The sequence below is a fragment of the Arvicola amphibius genome, chromosome 12 (genome assembly GCF_903992535.2).
Source record: "Arvicola amphibius chromosome 12, mArvAmp1.2, whole genome shotgun sequence".
NCBI classification, from domain to species: Eukaryota; Metazoa; Chordata; class Mammalia; order Rodentia; family Cricetidae; genus Arvicola; species Arvicola amphibius.
Window position 1 is genome coordinate 98,594,248 of NC_052058.2, and position 17,057 is coordinate 98,611,304.

The 17,057-nt window shown below is 47.9% G+C and overlaps 1 protein-coding gene across 2 annotated transcripts in view; it reads right to left on the reverse strand.

The window, feature by feature from the left end:
- Ccdc93 (coiled-coil domain containing 93) overlaps positions 1–17,057 on the reverse strand; it is a 77,796-nt gene that overhangs the window by 36,100 nt on the left and 24,639 nt on the right. Inside the window, exons 7-11 of one of the 2 annotated variants that reach the window (XM_038349018.1) lie at positions 14,740–14,840; positions 10,162–10,198; positions 9,689–9,781; positions 9,395–9,433; positions 8,425–8,511 (exon numbers count right to left, since the gene is read on the reverse strand). In XM_038349018.1, the coding sequence (XP_038204946.1) occupies positions 8,425–8,511; positions 9,395–9,433; positions 9,689–9,781; positions 10,162–10,198; positions 14,740–14,840 (357 nt within the window). Of the gene's footprint in view, positions 1–8,424; positions 8,512–9,394; positions 9,446–9,688; positions 9,782–10,161; positions 10,199–14,739; positions 14,841–17,057 lie in introns of both variants that reach the window. The other variant, XM_038349017.1, reaches the window with a different exon arrangement.

Sequence of the window (17,057 nt, forward strand, 5' to 3'; positions counted from 1 at the left end):
TCAAAATGTTAAATACCCAAGAGAAATAAGAAATGATTACTTTACCTAAAATGCTATCCTTTCAGAATTGAATGAGCCCCCGAAGGTTACCTATGTATTAACCCCTGCTTTCTCTTTTTTCGGGGCTAGAGATCAAACCCAGGACACTACACGTGCTAGGGAGGCGCTCTACCACAGAGCTACATCCCCAGCTCTAACTTCCTTCTGGTTCAGGAAGTATTAGTGCCTTCTTCCTACCACAATAGACTCTACGATGAGAAAGGGGACCCCTGCACACCACCTTACATGGGGATCTCAGTTCTCCATAGTGATCTAGGGAACTTCAGTCTGTGGCATCTTGTAAGCCTCCTCCAGTTAAATCAAGGAAACAGATGTCAAAGTATAGCTCAGTTCCCCTCCTGACACAAAACTGAGTGAGGAAGAACACTATGGAATTCTGGGAAGCTAAAAATATAAGTGAATGTGGTAATCTAGAAGGCACACGCCTTCACTGAAGGTGGCTTACTTCCCTGAGGTATTTTCCCAAAACCTTGTAATGTCTAGCATTGATTTTACAGTAAGTTAACAAAGGCCACGTTAGTCTTGGATTAGTGTAAGAGGAAAATGTATGCAATGAAATGTAAAGACAGACGATCAGCTTCCTGGAGTTCCGCCATCTAAATCCACAACGCTCCCTGCATGCCTACAAAACTGCAAGCCAGGAGCCGAGTGTGGTGGTGCACACCTGCAACCCCAGCACTCAGGAGATGGAGGCGGGAAGAACAGGAGTTCAAAATCATTCTCAGACACAGCGAGTTGATGCCATCCAATGCTCCACGAGACCCTTCTCAAACAAAACCAGAGTTTTCCACTAGTTAGGACCCTACAATGGACCAGTGCAGAGGTGCTGCCCAGTGCCTGAGAAGCAAAACTAGATCCTCCCCAGAAGAACAGAGCTGCAACCCTCAGCCTCCAAGAATTTCCCTAGAAAACTTTCGGTGAAATTTGGTGACTCTGCAGTCAAAACTCACAAGCAGGCTGGAGAGAGGGCTGAGTGGGTAAGGGTACCTGTCACCAAGCCTGACAACACGACTTCAATCCCCGGGACCCACACAGCACAAGGAGAGAACAGACTCCTGCAAGTTATCTTATTGAGCTCCACGTGAGTGCATACATTCACGTGTGTTCACCATGGCATGTACACCCACCCCTAACTTGTACATTTATTTGAAAACTCCTCACAAGCACTGTGAGCAGTCAGAGCACTGTGACCCTAAGCCAGCAGGAACAGACAAGACCAGGTCTGCTAACGCTGAAACACACACACACACACACACACACACACACACACACGACAGTTCAACTTATGTAGGAGCACCTACAATTCTATACCAAATGTCAGGATGTCAGTGTCTCTCACTGCCTTGCCTGCAGTCTTCTGGGCACACAACAGTGTGGAAATGATCTTCTGAGGTGTTCCCATGGAATGTGACCATCCACTCTCCTTGGTCCATATTCTGCTTCTTTTTAACATTGTGTGTGCGTGCATGCATGCGTGTGTGCACAGGAGTGGACACGTATGGCTGTGTGTGGAGGCCACAGGTTAACTGAGCATCATTCAGGAGCTCTTCACTGTTTTCTCTTTGAATCAGGGTCTCCCACTGGAACCTGGAGTCACTGATCAGTGTAGGCTGTCTGTCTGGCTAGGAAGCCCCAGGGTTCCCCCCAGTTTTTCCTCTCCAGGGTTGAGATTACAAATGTGTCCACCCACCACACCCATCTTTTTCATGCGGACTCAGATCCTTACGCTTGTGTGACCAAGCTCCTGTGGGAAATCACCATCCCCAGTGCACTGCCAACCACAGAATACAACAAACGGCCTGAGGGGAAAATAAAGGGCCTGAGCCTGTCAAGCAGAGATGAATAGCTCAGGATTTGATACAAAGATAGGGGAGACGTGGTATGACTGAAACAGTCTGTGGCCTGGCTCCCTGGCGAGACCTTGAGAAAGAAAATGGCAAGCACAGGCAAAGGCCATGACAAGTGCCGAGTCCCCAGGACCCCAGAAGGGAGCCAGGTAACACAAGGCTCTCTCTTGCATGCTCCAGCAGCAGGGTTGCAGTCACTCACACTCTGGACAGGCAAGTGAACGACAGAACTCCAAAGGCATTCTATTCCAGCCAGTTCACACTGCCACGTGACCTAGACAAAATACTGAACGTGAGTGACTGCTGAGTGCTCAGCCTTACATGGGACATCGACATCACTCCCTGAGAGCACAGAGGCGAGTGTACAGGAACAGAAAGACACCAAGGAGTGCCGTGAAACTGCCTCCCAGACCAACTCGGATGGCTGTGGCTACCGGCACAAGACCCTCATAAGAGCAAGCCAGTCAACTCTCCATCCTGGGGTGGGGAGGACTTCATGGGGCTTCACCTGGAGACCCAGGGAGCTGCTGGCAGCTGACAGCTGCGGGGGGGAGGGGAGGACCACTTTCTTCAGTTGTGCAGCCACAGGAACGTTCAGCCCATGCTCCTCAGTGTCCTTACCCAGGCAGCCTTAGTTAAACTCAGCAGGAGGGAACACACTTACACAACAGCAAAACACAAAACAAAACAGGAGGGCTTGTTGGGAAGAAGGGTTCAGTGGGAGAGGGGTACGAACTAGCAAGATACATTATATACATGTATGGTTTTGTCAAAAATGTAAGTATAATGTATTTTATTAATTTCTAATATAAAAATCATTGTGTATATGTGTGACTCGCATCTGCAAACCCGTGCTTACTACTACAGCAATGAGGACGGATTCTTTCCTTTGTATTTTTGCATAAGTACCCTTGGACCAACCCCAGGTCTAATCATCTGCTGAGGCAAAGGTGCTCTCAAGACACAGGCAAGTTTCTAACCAGCTGCCAGAACACAGTCCTCAGAATCAAAAGGTCAAGAGTAGCGGGCCTTCCAAGAACGATTAGGGAAAGAACACCTTCTATAAATACACCTCGAGGACCTAAAAACACATTTCTACACAGCAATGAGATGACGCTGGGGACGGCACCCAGGCTGGGATGCTGTGCATGTGTGCACATGGATGGAGATCAGAAGACAACTTGTGGGAGCCAGTTTTCTCCTTCCACCATGATTATCAGACTTGGTGGCATGTGTATTTATTGGATAAGCCATCTTTCTGGCACTGAGTTACTACATTTTAAAAATAGCTACATGAGAATGTTATAAAATGTTCTGTTGTGACATGAAAAACCATTAGCTACCCCTTCTATAGCTTCCGTGGGCCAAGAAGATGGCTCAGAGGTAAAAACGCCCTTGCCATACAAACCCAATGAGCTGGGTTTGATCCCCACAGCCCAGTTAAAAGTGGAAAAAGAAAACCAACTCCACAAAGTTGTCCTCTGGCTTTACACGGAGAACATGTACACGTGGCCCCATCTCTCTCTCATACACACACACTAGTAATAGTAATAACAATAACAATAATAACAATAATAACAATAATAATAATAATAATAATAATAGAAAAAGCAAGAAACCTCAGCGCCCAGCAGCCTTGTTGAGATGCTGTGTGAGCCCAGGCTGCAACAGGTTCCCTTACTTCTGTGGTCCATTCCCAGCATACTCACCCTTTCCCAAAACAGCACCCAAGGCAGCTGGAGGCATGGTGAGCTTGCCTGAGAAAGTATGTGTCACTGCAGACTCGAGAGTCAGAACCATGGACGGCACACACGGTTCCACTTCCCCCCAGTGACCTTCCATCTGGCTAAGGAGACAGGTTTTAAAGCAATGGCTCTCAACCCGTGGATCATCACCCCTTTGGCAAAATTCTGTCTCTAAAAATAGTTACATTATGATTCAGAACAGTACAAAATTACAGTTATGAAGTAGCAATGAAAATAATTTTATGACTGGGATCACACAACATGAGGAACTGTATTAAAGGTCACAACATAGGAAAGCCAAGAACCACTGCTCTTAAGGCAGATGGCCAGACATTTGAACCAGGAATGTTCTAGAGCTGCACAGAAATGCAGAAATGACTGACACACTTTCTTCATCTGAAAAAGGGATCTAATGTACACTTCTTTACCAACACCTGTAGTATTCAGTGACTTGTTCAGCTCCACAATGGAGTGTAGTCCATGCACACATCCACAGACAGTACTAAGTAGGTACAGCGATGGAGGAAGGCCATAAGCAAGAAGACAGCTTGGAAGAATCAAATCATCTTGGGCCAGTGAGATGCTCATTGCGTAAAGGCCCTTGTCACCAGGCCTGACTTGAGGGGAGGTGAGATCCAGGTAGGGAAAGTTGCCTTTGGTCTCCACAAGTAAGCCGAGGCATGCACCCCCGCCCCTCAAGCACACACAAGCACACAAATCAATGAAGCGTAAAAGAGAAAGAATTAGATGATCTTTTGGAGTGAAAACAAATGTTGGGCTCGGGGGTGGTTCAGCACTCAGGGGCCAGCAACCCTGTCCACCCCAACACAGAGCAAAACAAGAGAAACGTACTGCAAACAACGTAGACTGTGAATGTTGACTCCTGAGGTTGTCATTTGATCTCCTCATGTGTGCTGTGCACATATGTGCACACATCATATACACATGCATAAAGGGAAAGTTGTGAACTAACAGGTAACAAACCACCTACAAAAGAGGGCATCAGACTGTGTTTCCAGAAGACAGATCTACCTACACAGTCAGACCTACAGAACCCTCGAGGACCCTATCAGAATCCCACAGAGATACCAGTTAAGGCTGACTTAGTTGGCAAGCACAGGGGGTCAAGATGGAAGGTGGTGGGTGAGCAGCAGCATTAAGGCTGCCCCTTGTGCATGCCCTGGCTTGGCTTCTTTATTTCTTTCTTGACTTCTAAATTGGCTCTTGTGGTTAGTAGACTCAGAATAGTTTTTGGACAGGCAAGCTGTTATGTTGTCTGCAAACCATAGTAAGATTCCTCTGTTAAAACAGAGACAGACATACTGCGAAAGTTAAACATCGACACTAAAAGGTTCGGGGAGGCCTTCTGGAACATTCTGAGAGTGTTGGGTGATGAAATTGGGAGATGAGCTTCCAGATGCTCATGAATTATACTCCAAAGCCTTGTCACACCCCTCACCCTGCTGCCTTCCAAGGATCTCGTTAAATTGAGTTACATATCTCACAGACAGCTTTTAAACATATGGGTTACTTACCATACTATGCTGTTAGAAGACCCTGTGGACCTTACGAATGGAAGATGAGCCTGGCATTCATTCATTCATTCATTCATTCATTCATTCACTCACTCATTCCTTCATTTCCTCCTCATCTTGACATCCCCAAGCCTAGCACCTTTCAAGTACTTGCTTGGGGCAGGCTCTTCAATTTGGTCTCTACTCACAAAAATCTTGCTTACACTTTACCCCCTGAAAGCAGTTTGGTTCTTTCTCCACACTAAAGAAGAGTACACACAGGTAACAGTTCAGCTTGGGCTTTTACTCAAGTGGCACTAACAGGGTCTCCCTGGAGCACTGCAAACTCATCTCTAGAAACAGCAGTGTTACTCCTGAAATAACCAATACTGGCAGCGCCAATCAGAGAGGAAACACCAGAGTCCAATTTCAAGCCAACCCATGGTGCTGAGACAGGGGACAAGGAAGCAGTGGACTTGAGCTGTGTTTGCAGGCCCTTCCTTGTAGCACCGAACACAGAGCAAAGACCCACACACTCAGACTCTTCCCCAAAGCGCCCAACACAAACCCGAGCATGACGAGTCCTTCCCCCCTTCCTTTTCCATTCTTCTCCCCCTTCCCTCTTTATTCTCCCCTCCCCTCACTTGCCTTCTTTCCTTCCATCCTTAAATGGCCTAACTTAAGGGCTAGCCTCATGCTTCCCATGTTCCTGTCTGTCTCCTGTGTACCACAAGGTCTGAGGTGTGACCTTCCTCACCACTAGCAGCAATAAACACAACACATCTTACCACGACTGGGGGCCAACTTGAAGGCAACCAGTCTTTGGCTGGAGGCACTGACAGAGCAATAAGAAGCAAGCAAACTCAGCAACTGCAAGGTTTCATGATGAAACCTGAACCAAAGAGAAGTCTAATAAAACACAGGGAGGTTTGTATTTTAAATTAGATAGAAAAGACGAAAGCAGAGTGCAGCTTAATTTGTGTCACAGCAAAACAAAGATATTTGACATAGTATTAAGGTAAGTGAATACAAATGGAAAACCAGGACAGACTTATACATCAGAATCACTGAAATCAATGAAGTAGTAATTCCAATAAGAGATTAGTTGATCAATACTTGGGAGGAAGAGGCAGCAGGCAGATCTCTGTTGAGTTCGAGGCCAGCCTGGTCTACAAGAGCTAGTTAAAGGACAGGTCCCAAAGCTACAGAGAATCCCTGTCTTGAAACCTCCCCACCACCGAGAGAGAGAGAGAGAGAGAGAGAGAGAGAGAGAGAGAGAGAGAGAGAGAGAGAGAGAGAGAGAGAGAGAGAGAGAGAGAGAGAGAGATTAGTTAAAGGCCAGTGAGCTGGTTCAGGAGGTAAAGATGCCTGCAGCCAAGTCTGACAACCTGATGTCAATCCCTGGGACACACAGCGTAGGAGGAAAGGACCAATTCCCACAAGCAATTTTCAACCTCTGGCCTGCACATGCATGTCCTACACTAACAAACACACATTCACACAGACATAGACACAGAAACACACACACAAACACAGACACACACAGAGCAGAAACACATCTAGTTGCCCTCCCTGTTAAAGGCTGATAAGGATCATCACGGCAATCTAGGACTGCAACAGACTCAGCCTTGCCACTCAGGAGAACCGAGACAGGAGACCCAGGCCACTTCTAGGGCGCTGACTTCATTCCTCTTTCTACAACTATGCATTGCAGTCTGTTGAGTTTATAGAAGCATTACAGTAAGTGGAATGTTTCCTGGCTCAATCTCTGATGACAATCTGATCAGACAGGACCTTTGAGTTCTTGGGAGCTGGACAAGAAAATCCACATTCAGAAGCACACATGTGGATGGATGACGGGGAAACAAGACAGCCCACCTTAGACATGCTACTATTTACTGTCCTGCTTGGAAGCACCATTGCTTGGAGACCCCATCAGGGACTAGGGAGGCCTTTTCCTCAAGCACACCATCTTCACAATCACTACCGAAGGCTAAAGTGCAGCGGGCAGAGTGGAACTATTCCATTACCAAAGCATCTGAGACAAGAGAAACAGACACTCAGAGCGCAGCCCAGGGAGGGATGAGCCCCCACCCATCTGGTGCTTGATTATAATGCAAACTAGATGTGATCTAGACTCCCCTAGGAAGAGTGTCTCAGTGAGGAACCGGCTAGATTTGCTGCTCCTGTGGGCACGATGGTGAGGGAATTCCTTAGTGGGGTTAATCTAGAGGGGAAAGTATGCAGGCAGCAGGGGCTAGCGGCTGGGCAGAAGAAAAAGGAGAGAGCTGAATACATTCACGCAGTAGTTGACTGCTGTCTGCTCTTGACTGTGGTGTGACCAGTTGCTTCACACCGCTCCCTGCAATGTGGACCATAACCCAGAACTGTGAGTCTCTTCTCCTGGGAGCTGCTGTTGTGCGGGATGTCATCACCGCATCAGGAAACAAGGGGGACCTCACCCAGGTCATGGCTCAGCCACACCAAACTCAAGCATGTGCAAAATGACTCCACTGGGCTGGCCAGTTGGCTCAACAGGTAAAGGTGCTTGCCTGCTGCAGGAGCCAGACCTCCTGAGTTCACCCCTGGAACCCCATAAAAGGAGAAAGAGAAAACCTATCCCATAGAGTTGTCCTCTGAGCCTGACATGTATGCTGTGAGAATCTTCTTCCCCATACAAACACATTAGTAAATACAAATTAAAACTATTTTAAAATGATTCAATTCTATATGGCTGAAATATTTAAGGTCCCTCTGCCTCTTCTTAGAATGGGAGTAAAAAAGTAACATTGAAATACAACTGAGGTTTTGTTCTTTATACGTACTTTTTAATAAAGTTGAGAAAAACTTTTGCCGTGGGCTTGGCTGGGTTATAGAGTTCATCTCCTAAATGGCCAAAAGCACTATCTGTCTGCCCACTTGCCAAGACAAGCCCGTGTTACCAGCAGCCTGGCAGGGAAGGAAGGATGACTGCCTGGTCCGCAGATTTGACATACTAGATGTGATTGCTATTCAAGACACATTTTTTTCCTTAATGTTTATAGAAAAAAATGGACCCCTCCAAACAAAATGAATTTAGCTCATGGGCAAACGCTGGCAGCTGTGCATGGTCAAGCCTGGTGCTGGTGCTTCTGATGAGATGAATGTGGTTCATGAATTCAGCCAGACTCCACGGTTACAAAGGGAAGGAGCTAGGATGCAGGAGGGTAAGGCTGTGGGTGTGACCTGAGCCCCAGGCTCTGGCAGGCAGCAACCTACCTTTCCTGCATACTCAGACACAATCTGCTTGATCTCAGCAGAGCAGAGACCCACGATCTGGCCCACGGAGCTTGCGGTGAGGCGGCTCTGCAATCAAAGGAGGTTTATTCTCAGGGACGCTTGCCCACCACAAAATTGAGTATAGTTACAAAATACACAGCATTGACCCAGAAAAGTGACTTGTGCTTTGACCACTGACTCATCCACAAGACTCAGAACAGAAGTCAGAGCCATTGCTCCATCTCCTGAGTCATTCAGATGGCTGCATTAGTTTCCTTGGCCCCTGGGGACCCCTGGAGCCACCCCTCCATCTCCTGAGTCACAGAGTGGCTATGCTAACATCCCCTTACTTGTGTCTTGAATACCCTTACCAAACTTTCTCTCGGACCCTGGGTATCCCTCCTAACTTCCTCCTCCCCCAGGTACCCTTTCTAACTTCCCTTAAGATACTGGTCACCTGGACTAGCTTCCCTGCATGCCCTGGGTACCCTAGAATTCCATCTTCTTTTCCATCCCCATGTTGAGGCCTGGGACTCATAGATGAGAAATAGAAAAGAAACCATGGGTCCGAAAGTATCTCTTTATTCCCACAGGTCTCTCCTGATCTTCAAATAAACGATCCCATCTAAGGGCATAGTTAATCATTCTCTCAGAAAGGCCTTGACCTGTGAGAGGGTTCTCTGGCAACTCAGGATTTCATCTCCTACATAGCTGGTTTCAGAAAAAGATGGTTTCCCATGGTTACGGAGAAGCAGGACTGACCCTTGCTCTTCCTTAGAGGCCAGCTAGCCACCCCTGCAGGGATATATCGCCCCAAGGGTTGCTTTAAACTCTCCCTCTTAGATAGCCCCAAGGACAAGGCTAGGCATCATAAAAATCTTCCTGCAAAAGCAGCAGGGCTCAGGACTGTGAAGGCAGAGGGCTCTGAAGACGGTGGCCCTGGCCCGGCCTCCACCCCTCCCAGCCTCACCTCCTCACTCGCCATGGCGGTCATCTTGGTCATCAGTGTCTGAATGCGCCGCTGAAGGAGGAAGAGAACAGTGGTGAGCGGTCTGACTGTGCAGACAGAAGCAGGTGCCCGCCCGGGACTTTGTGGTGGAACCCCAGCTGATGCTTTAATGTGGGCTACTGGTGAGCCTCATAACAGCTCAGAAAAGGGAACTGTGAGGAGAGGAAGGCTGCTGGAGAGAGAGCTATGGGTGGGAGCCCATCTCCCGCCAATGACCCACACCGGGACCTCAGAGGGCCACCACCTGGCACACACCTCCTCAGCTGCTTGAAGCTCATCTTCTTCATGAGCATCTGTTTTCTCTGTGGCCGACAGCCCTGCAGCAAGCGTGGTTTTCTTGTCCTCAGCCTAGAAGGGAAGATGAGGAAAGAGCAGAGCGCCAGAGGTGGAGACTCAGCAGAAATAAGACAAGTGCACAGAGGCATAGTCTATGGAAGAAAACCAGCTGGGACCCAGCCAAAAGAGAACAACAGGTAATCTAGTGGCTTCAGAGTGGGCTAGGCAGGCATGGGCTGGTGAGCTGTCTGCTGGACTAGTCCCTGATCTGTAGCTCTGGGATACTTCTGCTGACAGGCTAGAAATACCAAGATGGACAAGCAGGGGACAGAGGTGGCCAGTGCATTCCCAGGGCCCCTGCCTATCTACAGCCTGGTGCTTGGTCAGCAGCACCTGTGCTACCCAGCCTACAACTGCTGCCACCTCCCACCCCCACTCTAGGTCTTCCTTACCTTCTCCGTTTTGCTCTGGCGACTAAATCCGTATCTCCTGTAAGTCGTGAGAAAGAATTACTATTCAGAAATCAGAGTAAATTCTAACAAGTGTATTTTTTGACATATGTGCATGTAGAGGCTGGGTAAGCAACACTGGATGTCTCTTCCCTTAGTCCTTTCTAACTCTTTTGGAGACAGTATCTCTCAAGGAACTTGGAGCTTACCAGTGTAGCTCGAACGGTTGGCTGGTGAGACCCTGGGCTCTCCTGCCTCTGCCTGCCCAGCACTGGGTTTACAGGAACATAACCTGACACCTGGCTTTCAACCAACACGGGTGCTGGGGACTGTGCACAGGCCCTCATGACTATGTGGTAAGCATTTTATCAACTGAGCGTTCTCTCCAGTGCTTGGTTGGATTCTTCTGTGAAAAACGCCAATGAGGATTTAGGCTACTGAGGGCTGGGAGAAAATATTTCAAACGCCTTACCCAGAAACATAACCCACCAGGCTCTGTATATGGCCGCTCATGTTATCTGCTGTACAAATGCTATAAACAGAAAGCTAGGATAGTAAGTACAGGGAAACCTTTAAGGGCACTCACTGACCTTCGTATCAAGAACTACATCCCGGAACCACACTGCGAGCTGAAAACCTTAAAACATCCCTGCAAACAATGTATTTCCTAAGTCCAAATCAGATTCTAACATTACTTTAATGACTTGAAACTGCACCCGTGCTTTACTTTCAAACACAACCCAAACATAACGTCAGCAACGTGTACTCTCTTCTCAAAACTTTAAATTTAAAAGGCGCACAGACACATTCCAGCTTAAATTAGTTTATTTTTTTGGCATAAAAACAAAAACTATGATTTTTTTTTTAAAAAAGCAAACACAACACAAAAACAACTCACCCCAAAACAGAAGGCATAGTGCAAACATCGAGGTTCAGGTTTTAGTTTGGAAAGGAATAAAATCGCGTGCAAGCATTTAAGAAAAAAACAGATGAAGGCTTTCCTCTGCCCCTGCTCGGGACACACCTGGTCTGGGGTCTGGGGTCAGTGGGCAGCCCTCGCCACTCGCTGGTTAGTGTCTGCAGCCTCACCTCTGCTGCTGTCTACCGCCCCTACCCCAGCTCACTTTAGCACGATGCAGGTCTCCCATGCTGCCTCCCCATTGCTTCCTCACATCTGCCTTCCTCCTCCAAGGGGGCTCAGCCTCATGCAAGCAGCTCTTGCTCCATCTACTGTCCACACAGAACGTTACACAGCGCGACAACATCTCTCCCCCACCTGCTCTCTGCTCTAAAGTATGTCTGCAAAGTTTCCGTGTGTGCAGTGCATGTATACAGCGCCAAGACCTGTCCATCAAGGACTACACAGGCAACTACTATAGCAACCATGACCAATCACCTGAGCGCAAGCTTGTACCCTTCCCCTGGCGGATGCTGCTGCTTTTACGGTTTGAAGTTTTAACGTTGGTTGAATGAAAAAGTACAAACGAAAGAAAATGCAGAAAGTACAATGTGATAACATTGCCTAACTTTGCTATAGGTTGTCACAGAACTGGAAACATTGTGGGGCAGTGGCCCAAAGTATAGCAGATTTAATCTAAGGCTGAACTTTGGGTCTGCACACCAGTCTGTAAAGAACATTATGTCAACCTCTGCAGCCTAATCAGTATTGCCAAGTCAACAGGAAAAGGCTACCTCGGAGTTAAATAAGGTAGAAGGACTACAGTTTCAGGCTTGCGGAGAGTTGGAATGCTATAGATAGAGCCACACTATCCTGGGGCTAGCCCTAACCCTCCCAGTAGCCATCCACCGCCCACCTCTAATCTGATACAACCACTGGGATGACTTTAGCATGCCTCCAGTTTCCACTAACCCCACAGCTAAGGATGCCACCAGACAGCACCTTTGCCCGATAGCACACGTCTGCTCATGCAGTTGAAAAAAAATGTCTTTAGTCCTGTAGTTTCATGTAGGAATTTGCAAATTTGGGCAATCCGATCCATTCCTGGGTTCAGTAACTAACAGTTGATTCAAGGATAAACTACTTAAAAAAAAAAAGAAAAAAGAAAAAAAATTCACCAACCAAAGGCTGAGTCATCAGATAACATCCAAGGCCTATAGTCATGAGTTCTTCATGTGTCTATAACCCCTGTGCCACCTAATGTCTCCACGTATGTGTGTGTACGTGTGTGTGTGTGTGTGTGTGTGTGCGCGCGCACGCGCGCCTTGATTCATGACTTTCTTTGTTTTGTCACTATAAAAGCTTCATGAGGCTTCTTTCATATTGTAACAGGGAATTTGGGGTAACTTAAATCTGTGATTCAAGCCAAGGTCACTCCCATTTGGCTCCAGAAAAGAACTATCTTTTATTCCCTGAGGGGTGAAAGCTAGTTTTCTGTGTCAACAAGTGAATCTGGGTGACTCAGTTCAACAGTCCAGCTCTGGGAAGCTCCCATCTACTCCACATACAGACGGGCTACATCAGGGTTTCACTACACTCCTTTATTGTTTGAGAGTGCGTGCATGTGTGTCTGTCTGTCTGTCCACCTTCCTTTTACAACAGGCTCTTTCATTGGTCTGGACGCATCTATTAGACTAGGCTGGCCATAGTGAGCCGGGGATGTTTCTACTTCTGCCTGTCTAGCTCTGAAAGGACAAGGGATGCTACCATGTGCAGCTCTTTACTGTGGTCCTGGGGACTGAAGTGCAGTCCTCATGACGGTAAAGTGAGCGCTTTCCCTAACGAGCCATCTCTCCAGGCTTTCACTGATCATTTTTAACAAGGGGCCGTGGAGTTTAATTCTGTACAGTTCCTGCCCCCTCTCAAAATTATGTCCCCGGTCTGAATGGTCCCTGAACTGAAAAACACATCCAATTCTCAGCAGCAAATGATGAGTTGGGAGGATGGCCACCACACAGGACTGGGACCAGAATGAACTCAGTGGTTTTTGAAGCACACGAGTGGGAAGGAAAGAGACTTGACCTCAGACTATCACCTCAAAACAAGCAAATAAACAAAGCCAAACAACACAGCCTAAGAGGCAGGTGAGACAGCTCAGTGGGTAAAGGTGCTTGTCGTGCAAGCCTGAAGACCTGAGTTCAATTTCTAGAGTCCACATAAAGGTGGAAGGCGAGAACTGACTCCTGTAAGCTGTCACCTGCCCCCCATAATAATAGTAACAATAAACACTGCCTTTCCTTGAAAACCTAGAACAGTAAGCCTCATTTCCTCTTGTTACCACTGTTTCCCAGTGGAAGGTGCCATGAGACACTCGGGGAGATGCCAGTGAGAAAGAGTTAGTGTCAGCCACACAACAAGGCAGGCACACTCTGCCACACACAGGCAGGAAGCACAGGGCACATACTCACATCAAGAGATTGGTCACCCTGGGTAGAGAACGTAGGTCACAAGGGAAGGTTAATATCCAGTATTGGACATTCAAAGGGAAGCCTGTCCTTGCGTGTTTTTAAAAGTGAGGATGTAAAAGTAAAACCCTTTCTTAAGAACAAAATAATTTTAAGAAGTAATAAAGCTTATTATTAAAGTTTTCATTTTTCTAGTCAGAGCAATCTTTGCCCCAAACCAGGAGGATTTCTGTAGGGCCCAAGGGGACTGGTGCAGGTGCTCTGTGGACTGTATTTAAAAGCAGAGCCAGGAAACGCATGTGAGCCCTGTCTCAGCACCACCAATTCCCCAAGGAGGCCAGAGCCCATGAGCAACAACACCCACATTTTCAGAGAACTAGAAAGGCTGGGCACAGAACACAAACTTCAACCTGGAAGTCATAGCTGCAAACCGTAAACTCAATCAGGCAGCAGCTAGTTGTGTGTATGTGTGTGTGTGTGTGTGTGTGTGTGTGTGTGTGTGTATAAGTGTGTGTGTACAGGGTCTCACTACATAGCCTCGGATAGTCTGAAACCCACTCTGTAGACCAGGCTGGCCTCAAACTCACTGAGACCCGCCTGCCTCGGCCTCCCGAGTGCTCAGACTATCAGCATGCCTCACCATTTCAGCAGCTCTCCAATTTTAACTAAGAAAGGAATTCGTAGCTTGATGGCTTTCCCTTCCTCCCTCCCACTCTTCCTTCCTCCCTTAGTCAGATTCTCCTTCCCTTCCTCTCTCTGTCCCTTCTCCCTTCCTGAGATGGAGAGACTTTGTTAAGAAAGCAAAGGTGCCCCGGGAATGGAGAGAACTATTGAGCTGGCACAGAAACTCAGAAAGCCTTTATGTTTGCTTTGTTTGTAAGTCCAGGGAAGGAGATGCTAGAGAACAACCTCGTTCCTCAGGACATGGTCCACCCTGGCTTTCAAGGCAGGGTCTCCCATTGGCTTGGAGCTCACCCAGTAGTCTTAGTTAAGGCTGGGTGGCCAGGGAGCCCCAGGCTCTTCCTGTCTCTACCTCCTCAGCACTGGGGTAACAAGTGTGTGCCTCCACTCGGGGCTTTTCCTTTGTGGTTCTGGGGACTGGACTCAGTTCCTCCTGATGCAAGGCAAGCACTTTTGACGAAGTGACCACACCGGCCGGCCCCAGCTTGACTTGGAAACAGTGTCATGAAAGGGTGCGGAACAGCACTCTCTCCGTACCTGCCGTACTCCAAAAGCGTGGAGTGGACTCGCGACTCCTCGTCCAGCAGCTCCTCTGCTCCCTGCTGCCGTCTGTACTTGCGACGGGGCTTGTAGGTGTCCTGAGGAGACGACAAAGGCAAGGCATGGAGCGTGAGAGGCTCCCCAGGACTGTGGCTGGTGCCTCCAGTCACTCAGGAAGTAGACCTTTAATATAGAATTGGCTCACATCGGGGCCACAGACACAGAGACTCTAGGTCAGGCTGGCCTGCGAGCCCGTCTGTGGGGGACTGTCTGGCTTGCTTTAATCCATGTGGGTAGACTACGCCTCAAGGTGGGCATCACCATTCCCTGTGTGGAACCTTGGACTGCATAAGAGAGAGAAAGCAGGCTGAGCACCGTGCGTCTGGGCATTCATGCTCTCTGCTCTTGAATGTGCCATGACTGGCTGCCTTCAGTTCCTGCTTTGCGTGCCCCACAATAATGGACTGTCACCTGGAAGTTCAAGCCAAAGAAACCCTTTCTCTCCTATTTTTTTGGGGGGGGGAGGTCGGGGTGTTTTTATCACAGCAACAGAAAAGGAACTAGAGCACAACGCTTAGGAAACCTCAGGTGAGAAGCTAAGCTGGAGCTGCCTCCACCCCTGTGAGCTGACCACAAGCCTCCTGTGCTGACAAAAAGAAAGGTCCCATGCCAGGGTGGAAGTTCTCTGACGAGACCAGCCTTTGCACTATTTGTGTTCTTCCTTTCTTTCTTTCTCTCCTTCCTTTTGTAGCTGAGGATGGCCTGGAACTTCTGATCCTCCCGCCTCCAGCTGCAGAACAGTTATGAACTCACGTACTGCCTGCCACATCTGGCTTTTGTACTTGGGTGCTGAAGGACCGAGCTCAGGTCATTTTAGCAGTGTTTCCTTAACTCCACACTTTATACTGTGACTGTTAGTTTTAATTGCCAATGCCACACAATCTAGAGTCGCCTGAAAAGAGACTCTCATAAAGAACTGTCTAGATCAGGTCAGCCTGTGGTCACGGCCATGAGGAATGTCCTTTGAAATCTCACTCTAGCTGAGCACCATTGCATGAGCAGAAAAGACTGCTGAGGACCAAGCGCACATGATCTCAATCTCTGGTCTGTCTGTGGCTGTGGCCTTTAAGGTCCTGCCTTGACCCCCGTAACAATGGACTGCAACCTGGAGTGGCGCCCTCAAATAAACTAACTCCCCCTCGCCTTCTGGTAGGGTGCTCTATTGTGACAACAGGAAGAACGCTACAGCATGCAGCTTACTTCTTAAGCAAGGAACAACAAAAACAAGCAAACACAGAAACAAAACACCTCATTCTGTTGTCTTTGCCAAGCATATTAATATTACAGCTTATGTTTAGCCTTAAATTTTTTTTTGGTGCAGTGAAAGGGAAAAAGCCATATTATTATGACTAGAAAACAAAGAATCCCAGCACTATTCACTGGAAAGTCTAGACTTCTGAACTATGGAGCCCCCCCCCCCCCCCGCCATGCACACCCACGGGCACTGGACCCCACAGAACGCATCTCTTCAGTCTTCTTGTTTGGTGATCATGCTTCCTGCCTTCACCGTTTGTTTTATCCAAATTCCTGCCTATTCTTATTTTTATTCTAGCACCAGCCTGTTAAGATTCGTATGCAAACTCTTTGTTTTTTTTACAATCATACTAAATTTCTAGATGACTTTAGAAGAGCAATATCTTAAGGCTGAAGCGATGGCTCAACAGTTAGGAGCACTGGCTGCTCTTCTAGAGGACCCGAGTTCGATTCCCAGCACCCACATGGCAGTTCATAACTGTACTCCAGCTCCAGGGGATCCGACACCCTCACACAGACACGCATGCAGTAAAACACCAACGCACAAAAAGTAAGAATAAAAAAGAACGGTGTCTTTATGATGCTGCCTTGTTGTGAAATAAAGGGCTTATGTCTCCTCTGTACTTCCTAACACGGCTTTCCAAGGGAACAGGCACTGAATGGCTAGTGCCAGCCACAAACCAGAACACTATCAGACCTGCGTACACACCAAACGTCCTAAAGGTCTCTACACTGAAGGAAACTTCAATTCTTTCAGAATCTAGCACTGGAAATGTAAAATGGTTGTTGTGGTTTGAATGTAAACTGTCCCCCCCACCACAGGGGTGAGGGTCTGAACACTTGAGCCCAGCTGAGCTGTTTGGGAAGATTACGGGGCCTTCAGGAGGCACAGCCTTGATGGAAGAAGTATGTGACGGGGTGCATTTGAGCGTGGCCCTACTTCCTGTTCTCTCTCTGCTTTGTGTGTGGATGAAATGTGACTGATCTGCTTCCTGGCTGCC